General features: G+C 29.6%; 2 protein-coding genes across 4 annotated transcripts; one reads left to right on the forward strand and one right to left on the reverse strand.

Annotated features, from left to right (window-relative positions):
* Positions 1–1,553: 1,553 nt before the first annotated feature.
* Positions 1,554–14,728, forward strand: Slh (sec1 family domain containing Slh). Its single transcript, XM_075297300.1, has 5 exons — positions 1,554–1,707; positions 1,807–1,966; positions 2,037–2,725; positions 11,603–12,312; positions 14,034–14,728. Exons 1-5 carry the CDS (start codon positions 1,680–1,682, stop codon positions 14,361–14,363), a joined length of 1,917 nt encoding a protein of 638 aa, XP_075153415.1. The 5' UTR covers positions 1,554–1,679; the 3' UTR covers positions 14,364–14,728.
* Positions 6,159–9,033, reverse strand: MAN1 (LEM domain-containing inner nuclear membrane protein MAN1). Of its 3 annotated transcripts, none has more exons than XM_075297298.1 (2): positions 8,901–9,033; positions 6,159–8,836 (listed from the first exon to the last, which is right to left on the reverse strand). In XM_075297298.1, the coding sequence occupies exon 2, from the start codon at positions 8,745–8,747 to the stop codon at positions 6,507–6,509; it is 2,241 nt and encodes a 746-aa protein (XP_075153413.1). In that variant the 5' UTR covers positions 8,748–8,836; positions 8,901–9,033; the 3' UTR covers positions 6,159–6,506. The 3 variants fall into 3 exon arrangements, with proteins under 3 accessions (XP_075153413.1, XP_075153412.1, XP_075153414.1); XM_075297297.1 differs by having other exon boundaries at positions 6,159–8,799; positions 8,875–9,032; XM_075297299.1 differs by having other exon boundaries at positions 8,941–8,996.
* Positions 14,729–19,341: the final 4,613 nt, after the last annotated feature.

The raw sequence follows: 19,341 nt of genomic DNA on the forward strand, positions 1-19,341 counted from the left end.
AAAGTGATTTTTAACTCGAAATACTTTTCTAATTGCAACATGTTATGCGCTTTACAGACTATCAGTTATTCCGGACGGAATGTCGGTGTTTGTAAAGAATCTTACAATGTGTCGGATCGATATGACTTGTCGGCGATGACTAAATAATCGGTAAATGTGTTATCGATCCCATAAACATGCAGCAGTATCGATTATGCCTTCGGACTTAACTTAGAATGTGCACAATATATGGGATATGTTCGACACGAGCACTGTCGTCCGGAATAACTGATAGTCTGTAAATCGCATAAAGACTCTTACAGTGTATCGGATCGATACGACTTGTCGGTGATGACTAAATAATCGGTAAATGTGTTATCGATCCCATAAACATGCAGAAGTATTGATTGTGCCTTCGGACTTAAGGTTGAATTACATATCATGTGTTAATCCGTGCGTTGATGGAAGGGTTGATTTTTTCAGTTTGAAGCACTCTAACAAAACTTTTGCTTTCAAAGAGACAATTCAACTCTTCAATCAACTGACGCATTAACGCACGGTATGTAACTCAACCTTTAACTTACAATGCGCTTTACAGATTATCAGTTATTCCGGACGGAATGTCGGTGTTTGTAAAGAATCAATACGACTTTTTGGCGATGACTAAATAATCGGTAAATGTGTTATCGATCCCATAAACATGCAGCAGTGTCGATTATGCTTTCGGACTTAACTTATAATGTGCACAATATATGGGATATGTTCGACACGAGCACTGTCGTCCGGAATAACTGATAGTCTGTGAAGCGCATTAACAAATCTGAAAAAGTGGAGAGGAATTTAGTTCAATTTTCGCAAGAAGTAGTGCATTTTTCCCATCAACAGTTTAGTTTTTATTCTTTGTACAATAAAAATGAATATAATAAAATACATAATTTTAGGTGAAAGAATGCTTTTAATTTTTTTAATTCCAATCAAAAATGTGGCAAGCTATCTTTTAGCTTTTCTGGCAACGCTCGGTGAAAATAGCATTTCACTAACCATGCGAACGTAAAAAACTTTCTTATATGTCGTTTCTTATATTGGAAAATTATATGTATATATATGGAACTCACCCAACTCAATTTTCAAAGAAAAATATTTATTAAGAAAAAAATGTTTTCGGACTCACAATGCTTTTTGTTGTGAATAATGGTAACAGCATAAATGCATACATATATTTCGCGATTTCATTTCAGCAAAATTTTTTACACAATTTTTCCAATGAAACGAAAAATTTTTGACACATGACAGCCTTTTCTCGAATCACAAAGATGCAGAAACCTTTAAGGTTGAATTACACAACCTTAAAGGTTGAAAGAAAGAAATTTCAACTCTTCAATCATCGCACGCATTGTACGCATTGAACGCGTGGTATGTAATTCTACCTTTAATGTGAGAAATACAGAACATGTGTGCATACCATAAAGCTGATATAATTTACTACCTTTAACATCTAAAAAATGACATGGCATCACTGTCTTTTCGATAACATATGGCCCGACAATATTTTTCGAACATTCAAATGACGTGTCTTTGACAGTTGGCATTAGCTATTTTTCCATTCCATTAAAAAAATTAACAATTATTTTATTTAATTTTACTGAAGGAATCGAGAGTATTGAAAGTAGGCTACTAAAAGGAAAACAATCAGAAACAGAATGTTGACGTTAAGGGAAAGGCAAATAAGTACGTGACTAAGACAATGTTTATCTATCTGGCTCTTGCCTCTTCGCTATTCCTAGGCGAGCAATTAACAAAATATTAAACGATTTTGTTTACTTATAGATGCCATTAAACAAATGCTTAATTTGAATGCACAACAGCCAAAAGTTTTGGCTGCTGAACCGGTGTGGAAAATATTAATCTATGATCGAGTGGGTCAGGATATCATATCACCCATTATATCGATTAAAGAATTAAGAGAATTGGGTGTTACACTGCATGTGTAAGTGGTAGTAATTGGTATTATTTTTAAATATGTGCATTAACTATCTTACAACATCATGTTGATTTAGCCAATTGCACTCGGATCGCGACTCCATTCCCGATGTTCCTGCCATTTACTTTTGCATGCCAACAGAGGAAAACCTAGACCGAATACAACAGGATTTCACAAATGGCCTGTACGACATATACCATTTAAATTTTTTGGCTCCAATTTCACGTCAAAAAATTGAAGACTTAGCTGCAAGCGCTTTACAAGCCGGTTGTGTGGCTAATATACATCGCGTCTATGATCAGTATGTGAATTTTATAAGTCTGGAGGACGACTTCTTTATATTGAAACATCAGAAAAGTGAGCAATTGTCGTATTATTCAATCAATCGTGCCAATACCCGAGATGATGAAATGGAAGCTCTTATGGATTCTATTGTGGATTCATTATTTGCTGTTTTTGTAACATTGGGTAATGTTCCAATTATACGTTGCCCACGTAATACCGCAGCTGAAATGGTAGCCCGTAAATTGGAGAAAAAATTGCGTGAAAATCTCTGGGATGCACGTTCGAATCTTTTTCATATGGATGCCACACAAGCAGGTGGTGGAGTTTTCAGCTTTCAACGACCTGTTCTTTTGCTACTTGATCGTAATATGGATCTTGCCACACCTTTACATCACACATGGTCTTATCAGGCATTGGTTCATGATGTCCTGGAATTGGGTTTAAATTTAGTATATGTGGAAGATGATCAACCAACTGGTGGTAAGTACATAAAATTGTGTGATTATTAACTCGGAAGGTTCAAGCTATAAAAATATCGAAAATTTAGCAACATAATGCAAGTGGAATTTTAAAAATCTGTTTAAGCAGATGAATTAAAGTGTGAAATTAAAACAATTTACTTTTAAACTCTTTGTTCGAAAATATTGCCCACGATTAATTGGAAAGACGATTTTAATCGATTTTAAAAATCATGAAAACCCATTTACAGAAATTCTATCATCGTAAAAACAGTAATCCTGTAAACATTTTCAGCTGCCAAAATATTAGGGATACATATGTTAAGTCAAAAATTGATTTCTTTATTAACCGAAAAATGGACTGTCATTTTCATTCATTTTTCAAATCAGATTTTAACGACGTACAAATCGATACCTTAATTTGAAATTATTTTTTCACTATTTAACTTGAGGAGTGAATTCATTATGTCCTATTTATACGTCGTCTAACAGCTTCCCTTCGAAATTTTCAAATATTCTCCGTTTTACCCTTTTAATTAATTATCTATATCCCAATATATCCCACACAAAGTGGTTTATTTTGTCAAATTGTGGCAAGATCCATATTGTCAAAATTTTATTTCTATAGAAAATATTGTCAAAATTTTATTTCTATAGAAAATATTGTCAAAATTTTATTTCTATCGAAAATTTTGTCAAAATTTTATTTCTATAGAAAATTTTGTGAAAATGTAATTTCTGTGGAAAATTTTGTCAAAATTTTATTTCTATAGAAAATTTTGTCAAAATTTTATTTCTATAGAAAATTTTGTCAAAATTTTATTTCTATAGAAAATTTTGTAAAAATGTTATTTCTAGGGAAAATTTTGTCAAAATGTTATTTCTATAGAAAATTTTGTCACAATTTTATTTCTATGGCAATTTTTGTCAAATTTTTATTTCTATGGAAAATTTTGTCAAAATTTTATTTCTATAGAAAATTTTGTCGAAATTGTATTTCTATAGAAAATTTTGTTCAAAACTTTAGTTATATAGAAAATGTTGTCAAAATTTTATTTCTATAGAAAATTTTGTCAAAATTTTATTTCTATAGAAAATTTTGTCAAAATTTTATTTCTATAGAAAATTTTGTCAAAATTTTATTTCTATAGAAAATTTTGTCAAAATTTTATTTCTATAGAAAATTTTGTCAAAATTTTATTTCTATAGAAAATGTTGTCAAAATTTTATTTCTATAGAAAATTTTGTCAAAATTTTATTTCTATAGAAAATTTTGTCGAAATTGTATTTCTATAGAAAAATTTTTCAAAATGTTATTTCTATAGAAAATTTTGTTCGAAATTTTAGTTATATAGAAAATTTTGTTGAAAATTTTTTTCTATAGAAAATTTTGTCAAAATTTTATTTCTATAGAAAATTTTGTCAAAATTTTATTTCTATAGAAAATTCTGTCAAAATTATATTTCTATAGAAAATTCTGTCAAAATATTATTTCTATAGAAATTTTATCAAAATTTTATTTCCATAGAACATTTTGTCAAAAGTTTATTTCTATAGAAAATATTGTCAACATTTTATTTCTATCGAATATTTTGTCAACATTTTATTTCTATGGAAAATTTTGTCAAAATTTTATTTCTATGGAAAATTTTGTCTAAATTTTCAACATTTCATTTCTAGAGAAAATTTTGTCACAATTTTATTTCTATGGAAAATTTTGTCAAAATTTTATTTCTATGGAAAATTTTGTCACAATTTTATTTCTATGGAACATTTTTTCAAAATTTTATTTCTATGGAAAATTTTGTCTAAATTTTGTTTCTGTAGAAAATTTTGTCTAAATTTTATTTCTATAAAAAATTTTGTCTAAATTTTATTTCTATAGAAAATTTTGTCTAAATTTTATTTCTGTAGAAAATTTTGCTCAAAATTTTATTTCTGTAAAAAATTTTGTCAAAATTTTATTTCTATAGAAAATATTGTCAAATTTTATTTCTTAGAAAATTATTTCTATAAAAGTTTGTGAAGTACCACTTAGTTGGAGTGGAATATTTTGCAAAATCTACCAAAACATTAAGAATTATACCAATCTACCAAAAAGAAAAAATCCACAATTTTTAGTAGAATTCTGCCAATTGTGGAAAACGTGATTGCAAGTTTAAGGCACAGGCAATTTGGTATGATAGTATAGTGATATAGTCGATTGGAGCACACTATATAATACCGCTGCTTTCAATCAATGAACCGATATTTATTTATTCCACAGGATTTCAACTTTACATGTTTTTTGCTATTCAACATTCCTGAATCTTTTTCCTTTAAAAATATGGACAGCTCATTTAGAGTAGCTGTTTGTTATTGGTGAGCCTTTTTTAAAATAATATAAAATTCAATAAATGAATATAATTTATTTGGAAAGCAATCTCCTACATCTGTGTCCAGTAAATTTAGGGCTAATAAAATTGATTTTTTTTTGAAAATGATTGATTGACACGAGTAGGCAGAAAAAATCTATACAAATCAGCTCCTCAGAGGATCCTGACATGCCTTGATAGAATAAGTTGATATGATCTGACTTAAATTATTAGCATTCAGATCTAAAGATCTGTTGAGGTGCAAAATTTTCTATTCAGAAATGTGCCTACAAATTATTTCTGCATACCGTCTATTCGTCTTCCACTCCCCAACTGAACTTCATTAAATGTCTTACCAATTCAGTAACGTTTTTGTTGTAGCTGAGGTGGTAACCCCCAAGTTAATGGGGATGGCATAAATAAGGACCTAAGCGACGTCGTCAATTTTATATGGTCAAGTAGTTATTTTAAATCTAAAGCAGTTTGGTTTAAAGCGTTCGATCATCATATGTAGCACCCTTTTCTTTAACTGCTCATATTATTCAGATTTTAAATTCATTGTTACTGTTGAGCGTTGGTTTATTTTCGCCAGTATTCTCCACCAAAAACGCTGTTTGTATATTAAAGCCACTTATTTTTTAGTCCAGTCTACTTATAGTGTTGGTTTAGCTCAGTTTGACTTTTGCTTTTTCAGATTTTCGACTTTTGTAACTCTAAACTCCGCATGGCAAGAAATAAATTTATTAAAAATTAGTAAAAATCTCAAAATTATGAAAGTTGTATAAACGCAAAAACTTCAGAATGGCATTCACTGTAATGGCTTTACAAATTTTCCTATCGTGAAATATTCCTTATACATCGCCATAAGACAATTTTTAAGATCTTACGATAGGCTAGTTGAGGTGGTGGTCTGTTTTGTATCCGGTCAAAACTGGAATGAAACTTATGATAATTTAAATGCAAGGCGGATATGTTAAAAATTGTCGTTTAGATTTCAATAAGGCCCGCAAGTGTTCGCTCGTATGCAATATAGACATTGAATAAAGCTTCCTATTTCCCTCATATGCATTTATTTATTTTTTCTTAGAAATATACATCAACTTTCATAGATTTGAACATTTTTATTCAAAGAAAAATTGTTTTATTTGTTACAAAAAAAAAGTGATTTAAGTAAAATAACATTTTTTGTTGATGCATTTTTCTTTGTAGGCATTGTTAAAATAAATTACAGAAAATATTTTTTCAAAAGTGTAAAAAGTATTTGATACAAGTGTTGCGATTTTGTTACCCATGTCTTACAAAATCAAACATATTATAGTTCTTATTAATGTTTGCAAAACTTCAACTATTCTTAATGAAGACTAAAATATGATTTTACAAATTCGATTGCTCTCAGTTCCTTAAATTACGTCGATATTTGTTTGAATTTAATGTACGAAAACAAATCTTCTATTTAGCATTTTTAATAGTCAGCATTGTGGTTCCAGTCGAATTTGGAAACCGGGCAAGAAAACGGGGCAACCGTAAAAATTTGATTGAAACCAAACGATTATCAAACCACCATCCATTGATTTCATTGTGTATAATTCCAGCATCTTTTTCGGTGGCACAACGAATGTAAACACAACAATTTTGACGATCCAATTGTATGTCATAGATCTGGCATTGGGGACCTACTTTCTCTAAAATCGATTCAATTACCGATTGCCTAAGATCAGGATGGTTGGCCTCGGCTGTATCAAACATGTGACGAATTTTCAAACAATTTGTGGGAGGATCTAATATTCGGTTGACATTGTCAAAGGCTGGACTTTGCCAGTGTTTCTTTTGTGGTCTGTGGCCATCATATTTTTCCTGGTTTGAAAATGAGGTATTAGACAATGAAGGTGATGAAGGGGGCGAGGAAGACATTACAGATTCACCGCACCATTTCATGGTTCGGAATTCTTCACCATTTTGCATAATCATAGCAAATTGTATACGACTATCACTGGCTTCTAATTTTTGTATGGCCTCATTCCATGCCCACAGCAGAGCCTTTCTCTTGTTGATGGGTAGCAATTTGTCCCGGAGGTGATTAATTATTACCTCTCCACTATCGTTTTTCATTGAACTTCTTTGTATCAACTCCTTGATGACATCTCGGCAGAATCCTTCCACAGCTTTTATTTTCATCATTTTCCTACGATTCCACCAACTCCATGCGGTATAGGAAACAAGCAAGACTAAGGCAATAATAAAGAGTGTGCCTATGATGAAAAGGAATCTTTGCAATTTATTGTAAAGAATACATTTCAATGGCAGATATGGTTTGAGCAGCGTAAAACGCACATCTTGCTTGTAGATATCAACCAGTTCTTGGCCTTCTGGCTTATTGAGTATTTGTATCTTCCACTGCGGATTGTTCTCTATGAGATAGAGGGCAGCGTGGAAACTTTTCAAAATTTTATGACCATCATAAGTTTTTCCCTCGGACATGTGTTTTTTGTACAAATGTTTCATAAAATCGGACACGGTGACTTCGGCACTTTGTTCTCTGTCTTGGCAATAATGCACTTCCGTATTTGTTTGCAGCAATTGTATCAGTTCTTTGCACAGAGCCAACGAAGGTGCTAAGGCCTCGTTATTAATGCAATCGATGTAGGGTTTGACAAATGATGAAGTTGGTTCCTTCCATCCTGGTTCTACGCACAGTGTAAACGAGGTACTTTTTTCCAACATGGTACTTGGCATGTCTGGCGGTTTGGTCATGTACAGTATGGCTAGCAACACAAAGAATAGACCCAAACAACTAATCAGAATATATGGCACTGATGATTGCTTCCATTTTTCTTTAAGATTAAATTTACTCCAGATGACTTGTGGTATACTTCTCTGATTATAATTTCTCCGCATTATAGAGGAGTATCTAGTGGGACTGCCACTGTCAGAATCCGAATCTGTCGAATATAAATGATTTCTGGTAGAATAGGCGGTTGGTGGTAAGGATGATGTGGTGTTGGGAAGAGAACCTCTTAGGGAAATATCTCGCAACTTAAGCAGACGGCTAACTACACCAGAAGATTCACCAGCATTGCTTTGATGCTGCATCGCTGACATACGATCCATTTCCCGCATTCTTGGGGATTCTGTCATACGCCTCGTGTTGGTGGCCATTGTGGGGCGACGATGTTGTACATCGTTGGCAACAATTGGTGGTGGTACATAAATTTTAGGTGATGTTTTCAAGTTCTTATTCCTATCGCTTAAGGGAGAACTACTATTTCCATAGTCCTTGTATAGTTGGGATACGCCTTCATTGGAGAGGTATATTTGTTTACGTTCCATGCCGCTATCGGATCTATAGTCGGTCGATGATACTTCATTTGGGTACAGTGTATTATTCCCCAGAATAGAAGAGTTGTTGTTGTTGGTATGAGCAAATGTGTTCACAGTTCGTCTTCTACCAGGAGAAGGATTACGTCTAGTCGTCGGATGTGTTGATACCGTAGACGTTGTCTGCAAACTGCGTCTGCTTGCTTTTGGACTAGACTTCTGACCTCCACTGCCTCCGTTAAGGACATGATGTTTCAATTTCTTGATAAGCAATTTTCTGGTTGTCTCCACGATAGGAACGGCAGGTATACCATGTTTTTTAAGTTCCTGACGTAATTCCACGTCGCTCAGGTTGTCGAAGTAACTGTCATTCATTGTTCACTTGACAATTCCCAGCTTCCAGAGACTCTATTTGGTGTTTGGCTGACTAAAACCAAAGGTCAATTATTGAAGATTTCGATGCACTACAATAGGTATGGAAGCAATTTATGAGAAATCTTACTAGGCATTTGTTTATGTAAATTATACAATTATGGCAATTCGTTTTTGTGCCTTGCCAGCCCTTTACTTGCGTTAAACGACGATATTTTTGGTTGTTGTATATACGTATGTGTGCGTCGTCCCCCTTCTAAATAACGCCCCTCTAATCCAGCAGCACCTACGAGTATATACTACTTTTTCTTGCGCCGGTTTTTTGCAACCTCGTGGTTGTGCTGTCAGTAAATCTGACGTTATACAGTGTTGCCAATTTAACATTTTAAAGTCTACAAAGATGTATAAAATGAACATCTTTGTATATTATTTTTCGAAACATTTTTGTCCTGAAAAAGTACTGCCAATTTTTTTTTATAAAAAGCATGCGTTTTCTGGTGTTGTAGAAATCAACTTTTGTAATATTTGAGCACATCCATTTGTTTTGAACTTCGTAGTCTCGTTTGGAAGCATATTTTACATGATAGGTGAATACTATTTTCAGTTTTCGAGCTGAAAATCAACATATTTCTACGGTTACGTTTTTGAAGCAATTAATTTCAAACGACAAACTGCTATGGTATCAATGCTTTGGAAATCATTGATATTAGTTTGATGAAGATTTTATTAAAATGTAACTGTTTTCATGTATATTTTTGGAAGTTTTATGGACAAACAGAACATAGTACAATCTTTGAATATTACTTAAATATTTTATTTCAAAACTTGAAACACATTCCCTCTTGTGGGAGAGACGACGTAAGTTTGCGAACATAGAATGTCGTTTATTTTTTATTTATTTTTATTTTATTTAACTTATTTTACAACAAAGCCGAAATTTTGAGATTTTAAACTTTTTTAAAACGGAGCGGCGAGAGAAGAAAAACGGCAAAATAACAAATTTCACATTTACAGAGACCTATTTTTAATGCAAGCTCAAGCAAAACTGAATCAATCAAACACAGAATGAAATGTCACATTTCTTAGGCCATTTAGCGGAGCCCCGATCGAACTAATACAGGTTAGGTATATTAGCAGCCCGATATTTCACGCTCACTTAAACTATTCAGTCAATTGTGATAACACACTCATCACTGAGTGCTGCCCGATTTTATGTTTAGCTCAGTGACAAGGTGCCTCTTTTTATATCCGAGTCCAAATTGCGGTGAAAACACTTGGAAGTTTTATGGACAAACAGAACATAGTACAATCTTTGAATATTACTTAAATATTTTATTTCAAAACTTGAAACACATTCCCTCTTGTGGGAGAGATGACGTAAGTTTGCGAACATAGAATGTCGTTTATTTTTAATTTATTTTTATTTTATTTAACTTATTTTACAACCAAGCCGAAATTTTGAGATTTTAAACTTTTTTAAACCGGAGCGGCGAGAGAAGAAAAACGGCAAAATAACATATTTCACATTTACAGAGACCTATTTTTAATGCAAGCTCAAGCAAAACTGAATCAATCAAACACAGAATGAAATGTCACATTTCTTAGGCCATTTAGCGGAGCCCCGATCGAACTAATACAGGTTAGGTATATTAGCAGCCCGATATTTCACGCTCACTTAAACTATTCAGTCAATTGTGATAACACACTCATCACTGAGTGCTGCCCGATTCTATGTTTAGCTCAGTGACAAGGTGCCTCTTTTTATATCCGAGTCCAAATTGCGGTGAAAACACTTGGAAAAGCTTTGAAAACTCAGAGATGTCACAGCATTATTGAAAGGGGATAATGCCATGAGGCTTTTTGTATGTATAAGTATAGCTCCGTTCGAGAACCCGATAATTTTTGATAATTATTACAAATTTTTATTGGAAGTCGATTTTTTTTATTGGAAACGCCAGCAAAAGATAGCCGGAGAGAGACTACATTTGACAGTTATGAGATAGAGAAATTGCAAGTTTTTGCTAGAGATTTTTTTCCCAGTAAAATCTTGCAAACCATAGCATACGTTGCCAGCTGGTTATTAATAACAAACAAAGTACCAATACAATGTACATGTTCGGCAACAACGATTGGAAGTTAAATATACAGGATTCGTTTTTTGTTTTCAATGTTTTAGCAGCTGAAATTTTCAATGTGCAAATAGTTACGGGATACCGTTCGTGTACTTTTCAGCAATTTTGAGCAAAGAGTGTAAAATACACTCTTACTCTCTTGCTAGTTTTTACTGGATATTTTTTACTGGAAAAGTACGCTAACAGACCTTATATATTCAATAAATCAAAAATAAAAATAATTTTTAATTTTAAATAATATTCTTTAAAATGCTACACTGGAATGGAAAGTTAAACTGAAGTGGCAACACTGTTAGTTAAAAAGAGTACGCGTTGGTAACTCGCGTTAGAATTGCCATACGCTGTACGCTTTTAAGATGGCACAGTGGGAAATGTAATAAAAATATACACTTTAAAAAATTCAAAGATAATAATAGGAATAAGTTTAATAGAGTCTACTAGGGAATTCACTCTAGTTATTTTATGGGCTTAAAAATCGATATTAAGAAAACAGACTCAAGTTAGTCTAAAACTTAAGGTCAAATCGATGAATAATGCAGCTTCATACTGATCTATATATTTGATTTCTCGAGTGTATAGAAACCATCATTTTAACTATACAAATCCGTATCTTTATTCGTCTTTTACACTTGTAAAAGCACAATCTTATTATCGGCTTTATCTCATTCAAAGATTTTTTTATAAATAAAAAAATTAACAACCATTATATTTCAAATTTATTTATAGGTGCTCGAAAGAAACCCAAACCCTGTGATTTAGATCGTAGCGATCGCTTTTGGGTAAATCATAAAGGCAGTCCATTTCCCACAGTTGCCGAAGCAATACAAGAAGAACTGGAATCTTATCGAAATTCTGAGGAGGAAATCAAACGTCTAAAAACATCAATGGGCATTGATGGCGAAACCGAGGTAGCATTCTCGATGGTTAATGATGCCACAGCACGATTAACAAATGCTGTCAACTCGCTACCACAACTAATGGAAAAGAAACGTCTTATTGATATGCATACAAAAATTGCAACCGCAATATTGAATTGCATTAAGGCACGCCGATTAGATTCTTTCTTCGAATTGGAAGAGAAAATAATGTCAAAACAAACATTGGATAAACCTCTGATGGATTTGCTCAAAGATCCGGAATTTGGTACTGCCGAAGATAAATTACGTTTATTCATTATATTCTATATATGCTCGCAAAATGTTCCCGATTTTGAGATAGAGCGTCTTAAAGAAACACTACAAGAGAATGGTTGTGATTTATCATCACTATCGTACATACAACGCTGGAAGGCTATAATGAATCGGACACCGAGTATGAATCAAGCTGCACAATATGAAGGTGGTGGCACCAAAACAGTGTCTATGTTTTCCAAATTAGTCTCACAAGGATCATCGTTTGTTATGGAGGGTGTTAAAAATCTGGTGGTTAAAAAACATGTAAGTGGGTAATGGGTATTTATAGATATCCCAAGAAATAAAATATGTTAATTTTTTATGCCGTTTGTAATGCATCGAAATATTGGGATATTTTAAAGTCTAATTTTTTTGACAAAATTTTCTATTGAAATAAAATTTTGACAACATTTTTTATAGAAATAAAATTTGGACAAAATTTTCTATGGAAATAAAATTTTAACAAAATTTTCTATAGAAATAAAATTATGACAAAATATTCTGTAGAAGTAAAATGTTGACAAAATATTCAATAGAAATAAAATTTTGACAAAATTTTCTATAGAAATAAAAGTTTGTCAACATATTTTTTTGAAATAAAATTTTGACAAAATTTTCTATAGAAATAAAATTTTGACAAAATTTTCTATAGAAATAAAATTTGGACATAATTTTCTATAGCAATTTTGACAAAATTTTCTATAGAAATAAAATTTTGACAAAATTTTCTATAGAAATAAAATTTTGACAAAATTTTCTATAGAAATAAAATTTTGACAAAATTTTCTATAGAAATAAAATTTTGACAAAATTTTCAATAGTAATAAAATTTTGACAAAATTTTCTATAGAAATAAAATTTTGACAAAATTTTCTATAGAAATAAAATTTTGACAAAATTTTCTATAGAAATAAAATTTTGACAAAATTTTCTATAGAAATTAAATTTTGACAAAATTTTCTATAGAAATTAAATTTTGACAAAATTTTCTATAGAAATAAAATTTTTATAAAATTTTCAATAGAAATAAATTTTTTACAAAAGTGTTTATTGAAAAAATTTTTTTTGACAAAATTTTCTATAGAAATAAAATTTTGACAACATTTTCTATAGAAATAAAATTTTGACAAAATGTTTTATAGAAATAAAATTCTGTATGGAAAAAAAATTTTGACAAAACTTTCTATAGAAATAAAATTTTGTATGGAAAAAAATTGACAAAATTTTCTATAGAAATAAAATTTTTACAAAATTTTCAATAGAAATAAAAGTTTTACAAAAGTGTCTATAGAAAAAAAAAATTTGACAAAATTTTCTATAGAAATAAAATTTTGACAAAATTTTCTATAGAAATGAAATTTTGACAAAATTTTCTATAGAAAATAATTTTTTTGACAAAATAAAGTTTTGCAAAATAAAAATTATTTGTTTGATAGTTGTTTGGTAAAATTTTCTCCCAATTTTGGGAGATTATTTTTGGCTCGAGTGGCAACCGTGGTCATATTACACTTATTTACTGACAAGTTTACAAAATTTCATCGAAATCAGTTGAGATTTAGATATAGCTCCCAATTAGGTGAAATTTGGTTATAATATTCTTATTTATTGACTATTATCTTAGTTAAAGTTGGCTCAATGTAATCTTCTATAGTATTTAGTAAACCTACAAAATATCATCCAAATCATTAAGATTTAGACATAGCTCCCATATATAAGTATCGCCCGATTTCATATCTTGCGTAAATTTGACTTTAAAATCCTTATTTATTAATCAATGTTGCTTACATGTTAAATTCAGATGTATTAACCACGTCGTTTATATCCAAAACATTTTTTTAATAATACCACCCAAAGGGCATAGGTTTACTGTTTCAGTAGGAGAGTTCTAGTCGGCCCCGTCCGACTTATTACTTTACTCACTTGTTTTTATTTGTGAGTATTTGATTGTTTCTTCTAATACTATGAAATGGTTGTTATTTTTGCAGAGTCTTCCCGTTACCAAAATCACCGAACAAGTGATGGAATGTCGCAGTAATCCCGAAACAGATGACTACCTCTATTTAGATCCAAAATTGTTAAAGGGTGGTGATGTTATGCCTAAAAATCGTGCACCATTTCAAGATGCAGTTGTGTTTGTGGTGGGCGGTGGCAATTATATCGAATACCAAAATTTGGTCGATTTTATTCGTCAAAAGCAAACGGCCAATGTTACAAAACGTATTGTTTATGGCTCATCGACACTGACAAATGCTCAGCAATTCCTAAAAGAACTCTCGGCCTTGGGTCGTGAAATTCAAGGGCCAGTTTTAAGTTAGGATCACGAGGGTTATTTGGCTATGGATATTTTTAATTTCAGATGCTGTTGAACAGTGCAGTGATGGATAGGGTAAAACCCCTAAAATAAATGCGCGATGATGATAATAGGCAATCTTTATATAAAAAAAGAGAACGAGAAAAACAATGAAAAAATTTTGCATGTCCCATGTGCTTTTAATTTAGATTTTTGTTTAGATTGAATTATTTGTACTATTGTTTCTATAACATGTAATTTCTTTGTATGTAATTTAATAAATAAGATAATTATTTTTTTATAATTACAAAGATAAAATACATTAATAAAAAACAAACAATCCCTAAATATATTATGTTATACATCGAGAGGTGTTTGTCACACATAAAAGCGTTTTTGTTTTTTGTTTTTTTGCGAATTCTGAATTGGAACTAAGACTGACAATGTATTTCTTTATTTTTGGTTTTAAAAACTGAACTTATGGTGATTATGCTATTTTAATTTACATAATAATAATTATTTGTTGGCAAAACATCAATTTCCTTTCGTCCATTAACTAATCAGGTTTTACATCTCCTTGGAAGCCTGGTGATGTAAAACCCGACTTCCAAGATATTTGGCTACATTGAAGCTGGAGCGAAAATGAATTTAATGGTTATAACATCAGCATTTCCAAGTTGCTACAGTAACAACTAAAACCCCTTGGAGAAGCTTTGAAATACTCAGAAATGTCACCAGCATTACTGGATGGGGATAAACCATCGTTGAAAAAATGTTTAGTGTTGGGCTGAAGGTGGAAATGTACAGACGACCCTTTGTATGCAATGCGTGTATGTTAACCATAGCACCACGTTGACTCCCAAAAGCAAAATAATGTATATGGATCATGAGAGGAGTTCAGTAACTTGAAGGTGAGACGAGACAAGTTAATGTTGATATATGGTTATCACGCAGTATACCTTCCTCTATATGTACGTCTTATATAAACAATTTGTATCCTATATTTTTTGAGGAAAATATTGGTACCCATTTCCTTTTTGTATCTCACAATGCTTCCCATATTTTGCAGATACCTTTTAATCATGGGGGTCATTTAGTGAATGACATGATCTATGGCTATTTGTACCTTGATATCAAGAACTTTAATTGCACTTGTGGCCTAGCAGTATTTTACAGGGAGTTCCTTAAATAGCAAACTCAATGTTGACGAGATGTTGTGACATGATGTTGAATTGAAAATACCTTTCACGAGGAATGCGTAGTACGTAAATCATCGTCTCTGGATCTTTGGAAGTTTTGACCTCAGTGATCATTGTTTAACTTTGAAAAATTAACGACAATTTAGAAATGTCTGTTTTGATTTTTTCTTAGGTGACGAAATATTTTTAGCAAAGTCTTAAAGAAATTCCAAACCATTCATTTCTTGGAATTTTATATCTACTATCTTCCACTTTTCTGATATCTTGTCTTTTATAGACTTATTAGGGAATTTTTATACCTTTATATACGACTGCTAACTAGCAATCTGAGATGCTCTACCGGATAACTGTTGGGTATAGTAGGGTCGACGTTATGTTTGTTACACATTAACATGTACATGTCAGAGACCTTGTTTATACTATCCACCATAAAATGTGGGTATACTAACTTTGTTATTCCGTTTGTAATGCATCGAAATATTGGACCGCATAATGTATTTATATAAATTATTTGATTCGATCGGTTTCCTTCCTTCCGCCCGTCTTTTAAATTCACGCTAAATAAAAATGCCATCGTCTTGAAACTGGACATAAGTAATTGAACATCAAGGTATGATTTTATTGCATCTGGGTTATATTGGACAATTTTTAAAAGTATAGCTCCTTTTTAAATTTATTTCCAGATTTGACTTCTTGAGCCTACTGAAGAAGCAATTATCTCCAATTTACTTGAAATTTGATAGTATCCATCCACTAACTACAAGCAAAGAAAAAAATGTTTGGAAAACGTTGTTCGTTTGAATTTCTTCGAATGGATCAAACCTTTGTCACAAAAAAATTAACATTTTTAGTTTTGCAATAGAAAATACTTTTTAATATATGTAACATTACATTATTTACCTGCCCAAACGTCGTTTGTAAGCAATGTAATAGAGTGTGAAAAACCGACACCGGTTAATGGGATTCAATTTCACAAACCGTAACGGGATAGTAAAAATTTGGCATTTTCGGTTAATAGCGAAAAACGGGTTTTGGCCATCGGTTCTGTACTTCAATGCACTTTTTATCTACTTTGGCATATGATTCTTCCGAAACTCGAATTTTTTGACAAAATTTTGTATTGAAATAAAATTTTGACAAAATTTTGTATAGAAATAAAATTTTGAGAAAATTTTCTATAGAAATACATTTTTGGCAAAATTTTCTATAGAAATAAATTTTTTACAAAATTTTTGTACAGAAATAAAATATTGACAAAATTTTCTATAGAAGTAAAATTTTCTATAGAAGTAAATTTTTGACAAAATTTTCTATAGAAATAAATTTTTGGCCAAATTTTCTATAAAAATTTTACAAAATTTTATATAGAAGTAAAATTTTGACAAAATTATCTATAGAAATAAAATTTTGACAAACTTATCTATAGAAATAACATTTTGATAAAATTTTCTATAGAAATAAAATTTTGAAAAAATTCTATAAAAATAAAAATTTTACAAAATTTTCTATAGAAATAAAATTTTGACAAAATTACCTATAGAAATAAAATTTTGACAAAATTACCTATAGAAATAAAATTTTGACAAAATTATCTATAGAAATAAAAATTTGACAAACTTTTCTATAGAAATAAAATTATTACAAAATTATCTATAGAAATAAAATTTTGACAAAATTTTATATAAAAATAAAATTTTGGCAAAATTTTCTATAGAAATAAAATTTTGACAAAATTTTCTATAGAAATACAATTTTGACAAAATTTTCTATAAAAATAAATTTTTGACAAAATTTTCTATAGAAATAATATTTTTGCAAAATTTTCTATAGAAATAAAATTTTGACAAAATTACCTATAGAAATGAAATTTTGACAAAATTATCTATAGAAATAAAAATTTGACAAACTTTTCTATAGAAATAAAATTATTACAAAATTATCTATAGAAATAAAATTTTGACAAAATTTTATATAAAAATACAATTTTGGCAAAATTTTCTATAGAAATAAAATTTTGACAAAATTTTCTATAGAAATACAATTTTGACAAAATTTTCTATAAAAATAAATTTTTGACAAAATTTTCTATAGAAATAATATTTTTGCAAAATTTTCTATAGAAATAAAGTTTTAACAAAATTTTCTATAGAAATAACATTTTTACAAAATTTTCTATAGAAATAAAATTTTGACAAAATTATCTATAAAAATAAATTTTTGACAAAATTTTTTATAGAAATAAAATTTTGACAAAATTTTCTATAGAAATAAAATTTTGACAAAATTTTCTATAAAAATAAATTTTTGACAAAATTATCTATAGAAGTAAATTTTGACAATATTTTCTATAGAAATAAAGTATTGTAAAGTTCTGTACTTCAATGCAATTTTTATCTACTTTGGCATATGATTCTTCCGAAACTCGAATTTTTTGACAAAATATTGTATTGAAATACAAATTTGACAAAATTTTGTATAGAAATAAAATTTTGAGAAAATTTTCTATAGAAATACACTTTTGACAAAATTTTCTGTAGAAATAAATTTTTTACAAAATTTTCTATAGAAATAAAATTTTGACAAAATTTTCTATAGAAATAAATTTTTGACAAAATTATCTATAGAAATAAATTTTTTTTTTGACAAAATTATCTATAGAAATAAAATTTTGAAAAAAAATTTCTATAGAAATAACATTTTGAAAAAAATTTCTATAGAAATAAAATTTTTACAAAATTTTCTATAGAAATAAAATTTTGACAAAATTTTCTATAGAAATAAAATTTTTACAAAATTATCTATAGAAATAAAATTTTGACAAAAGTTTATATAAAAATAAATTTTTGGCAAAATTTTCTATAGAAATAAAATTTTGACAAAATTTTCTATAGAAATAAAATTTTGACAAAATTTTCTATAGAAATAAAATTTTGACAACATTTTCTATAGAAATAACATTTTTACAAAATTTTCTTAGAAATAAAATTTTGACAAATTTTTTATATAATAATAAATTTTTGACAAAATTTTCTATAGAAATAACATTTTTACAAAATTTTCTATAGAAATAAAGTTTTGACAAAATTTTCTATAGAAATAACATTTTTACAAAATTTTCTATAGAAATAAAATTTTCTATAAAAATAAATTTTTGACAAAATTTTTTATAGAAATAACATTTTGACAAAATTTTCTATAGAAATAACATTTTGAAAAAAATTTATATAAAAATACATTTTTGACAAAATTATCTATAGAAGTAAATTTTGACAAAATTTTATATAGAAATAAAGTATTGACAAAATTTTCCATAGAAATTAAATTTTGACAAAATTTTCTATAGAAATAAAATTTTGAATATTGAAATTTTGTTTTATTTTTCGTTTTTTGATACAATTTTCTACAAATTTTGGTAGATTATTTTGGGCACTATTTTGTTTCTATCTTTACTGAAGAGCGAATGGTTCTACGCTGCAATGTTTTTTGCGACAAAAATTGTCCATGTTCCCCGTTCAAAAATAATAACATTTTGTTCTTGAAACATGTTTGATACTTACACCCTTCTCTGGGTGTATTTATCGGCCCTTCATAAAATTATTTTGAAGAGGCTTTAAATAATTCGTTCCTACCCGACCTATCCACCTTGTCAATCAAGGTAAAAATAAAAATAACTAAAGTTCAAGTTTATGGTTACCACCGCATAAACTTGAACTACAGGAGATCAGTTATACTAGAAATAAGCGTCACTACAAATGAAATTATCCATAGAAAAGGAGCTTAGCCTGAAAAATCTTATCCAAGAAA

This window comes from Haematobia irritans, chromosome 2, assembly GCF_050003625.1.
Source record: "Haematobia irritans isolate KBUSLIRL chromosome 2, ASM5000362v1, whole genome shotgun sequence".
NCBI lineage: Eukaryota > Metazoa > Arthropoda > Insecta > Diptera > Muscidae > Haematobia > Haematobia irritans.